Source organism: Penaeus japonicus, unplaced genomic scaffold, assembly GCF_977035675.1.
Source record: "Penaeus japonicus unplaced genomic scaffold, GWHDUDI00000001_assembly GWHDUDI00000016, whole genome shotgun sequence".
Classification (NCBI taxonomy): domain Eukaryota; kingdom Metazoa; phylum Arthropoda; class Malacostraca; order Decapoda; family Penaeidae; genus Penaeus; species Penaeus japonicus.
Window position 1 is genome coordinate 16110073 of NW_028234418.1, and position 2500 is coordinate 16112572.

Here is a 2500-nt window from a genome sequence, read left to right on the forward strand (position 1 = left end):
GAGAGGGAGAGCGAGGGGAAAGAAGGGCTATCCCTCTCTTTCCCTTGGCACACCACTCATCAAAAGAAAACCTACCAGGGACTTTCGGTCCATGTCGTATGAGGCGGGAGATAACAGAGGTTAGTGCTGAATAAATCCTGTCTGTGGCCCGCCGACACACACACACGCACACACACGCTTTAATATCTTTGTTCCTCGGGGATGGCTGTCGGTGGGGTTTGGGCTTACGATAACCCCCACACACTCTTAGAGATGACTCAGATAACACCTTGGGACAGACTGCATGGATTGTTACCGCCGGCACGTAAACACCACACAGCAACTATACTTTGTTCACTGCACTTTTGTTACCGAGGGCCATGCACTGTGCTCGAGGCTCGGTTAAGTTACGCAAGAAAAATCACCAATTAATTTCCTGTACATGTAAAGCCAGAGTGACTAACACTCTTGCAAAAGGCACCATAAGTGTTGCAAAAGGGGGAGACGAGGTCGACAAGAGGGTTGGGGGTTGGGTGGGTCAAGACACTTTTTTTAGAGAACGACAAGTCTCTCTTGAAGTGGTTCTCCCCCTAGACAGGGTGACCATGTATCGGCGCAGGCCCTCCACCACCGCGCGAGCGAGAGCCGCATCACCTCCGACACCGACACACCACACCAGCGATCACCACCGCGAGGCGACTGCGACAGTGATGAGGGCCGCCGCCACCGCCACCACCAGGACCTGCTGCACCCTGCACACGCAACGACTGCTCGCCACCACCATCATCCTGCTGCCACGCCGCCACCCGCTGGCCCGCCCGCCCGCCCGCCGGCTACGTGAGCTTACACACCACGCCACGCCGCCGCCGCTGCCGCCTTGTCACAACGCCGCCGCCGCCGCACGCGGGGGGAGCATAGCTCGTACTCCAACTGCTTGCCTGGTGCTTGCGGCGCCCGAGGAGAAGGCAACGCCCTGCGCGAGGAATAGTGATGCTAATGACGGCCGGAAGTGAAGTGAGATGGGCCGCGCTACGATATTACTACTGCAGGTGGTGTGGTGGTGGTGACGCAGTGATGGACCAGCTGTGAGCCGCCTGTCAGTATAGCCCGCGTCGCTCGCACACACACTTGCCGAGCCGCCGCCAGACTAAGCACCCGGGACCGCGCACCGCCGATACGATATCCCCGCCGTAACTATAATTGCAATCTGAGAGCCAAGGTAGTAATTTGGGCGGCAGCGAGTTGTCCGCTTGCGGTGGCGGCCGAGGGAGGGCCCGCGCCGCGCCGTTGCTGTGGGGGCAGGAGCCGCCACGCCGCACACACACACCACGGACAGGGGGACACACAACAACACCTACACTATCATACTTACGAGGCCGCTTTTCTCCGAAGCGTAAATGTCCGTCCGATTGGAAATATTTAGATCGGTGAGCATCATTGATGCAGGATGGTCAAGCAAATCACCAATCGCAAGATTAGGTCACAAGGGGTCACAATATGACTGGAGAGGTCACTCTAATGATAGTCCACCGCTGCGTGATTACAGTGGTTACAGGGCTGATTACCAGGTAGACCAAACAATCACCATACTTAGGGCCAAACAACTGCCTCACGACAGACCAAGTACTCAACTTACACTGATCTCCTACAAGTTATCACTCAGCAGCCGAGCGGCCCGAGATGGGCGGGGCCTGGGGCGGTAAGCTCCGCCCCCGTGCGCGGCGTGCGTCGCTGGCCGGGTGGCGAGGGCGGCAGGTGCCAATCCCGGTGGCGGAGGGTCTCCGAGTGACGTCCGCCCCGCCCCCTGAATCACCGGCCCCGCCCACCACGCCCACCCGCCCCAGCCACTGCCATCTACCGGCCACCTCGTACACTAGGCTTCTTAACAACTGCAGAAATGCCAGGACCGCCGTTTGGACGTGAAAATAAGAGGTTAGCTTGCCTCTCTGACGGGAGTACGTATTAAATAATGGTAGTCACTTGTTGGATCCGTCCTCCACTCTTTCATTATGCATATTTGAACAAGCGCTTGGGATGACTAACACCCCGAGCGGGCGTTAATTGCTGATACCAACACGTGTGGGACGGCAGAGGCGCTGTAGGGAGGTGCCAGCCTCCAGTACTTGGGCAATTTGAGTTAAGTGAAACCCAGCATCACCTCGACGCCTCTGTAGGGGAGCAACCACACAGGGGAGAGATGGGGCGTACCTCTGGGGCGTGTTTTGGTGGGGAGAACACTTGTCTTCAAATGAATAGAGGAGGCAAGATTGGACAGGAAGAGGAGGAAGAGGAGATCCAAAGGACGAACGAGGAGGTGCAGCGGGGCGGCCATCAAGTCAGGAAGAGTTACTCCTGATCTGTATTGAGGAAGTCTTGTAACAGATACACAAACGCGACTCCCAACCCCGCCTCGCCCAGCCTCACCCCCATCCCTGTCCGCCCCAACCCCGCCCTTTTTAACCTCATTCATAGCCCGTCTCATTCCCTCTCTCCAGCAGTTGACAAGTATCTGGGACAGGCG

At 57.6% G+C, this 2500-nt stretch overlaps 1 protein-coding gene across 6 annotated transcripts in view; it reads right to left on the reverse strand.

Annotated features, from left to right (window-relative positions):
* Positions 1-1613, reverse strand: part of Sp1 (transcription factor Sp8) — a 105466-nt gene extending 103853 nt beyond the window's left edge. For 4 of the 6 annotated variants that reach the window (XM_043019718.2, XM_043019717.2, XM_043019721.2 and 1 more), the window contains exon 1: positions 1352-1613. In XM_043019718.2, the coding sequence (XP_042875652.1) occupies positions 1352-1417 (66 nt within the window). In that variant the 5' untranslated portion in view covers positions 1418-1613. Of the gene's footprint in view, positions 1-75; positions 797-1351 lie in introns of those variants that run through there. The other 2 variants (XM_043019720.2, XM_043019719.2) reach the window with 1 other exon arrangement.
* Between the last annotated feature and the right edge of the window lie 887 nt (positions 1614-2500).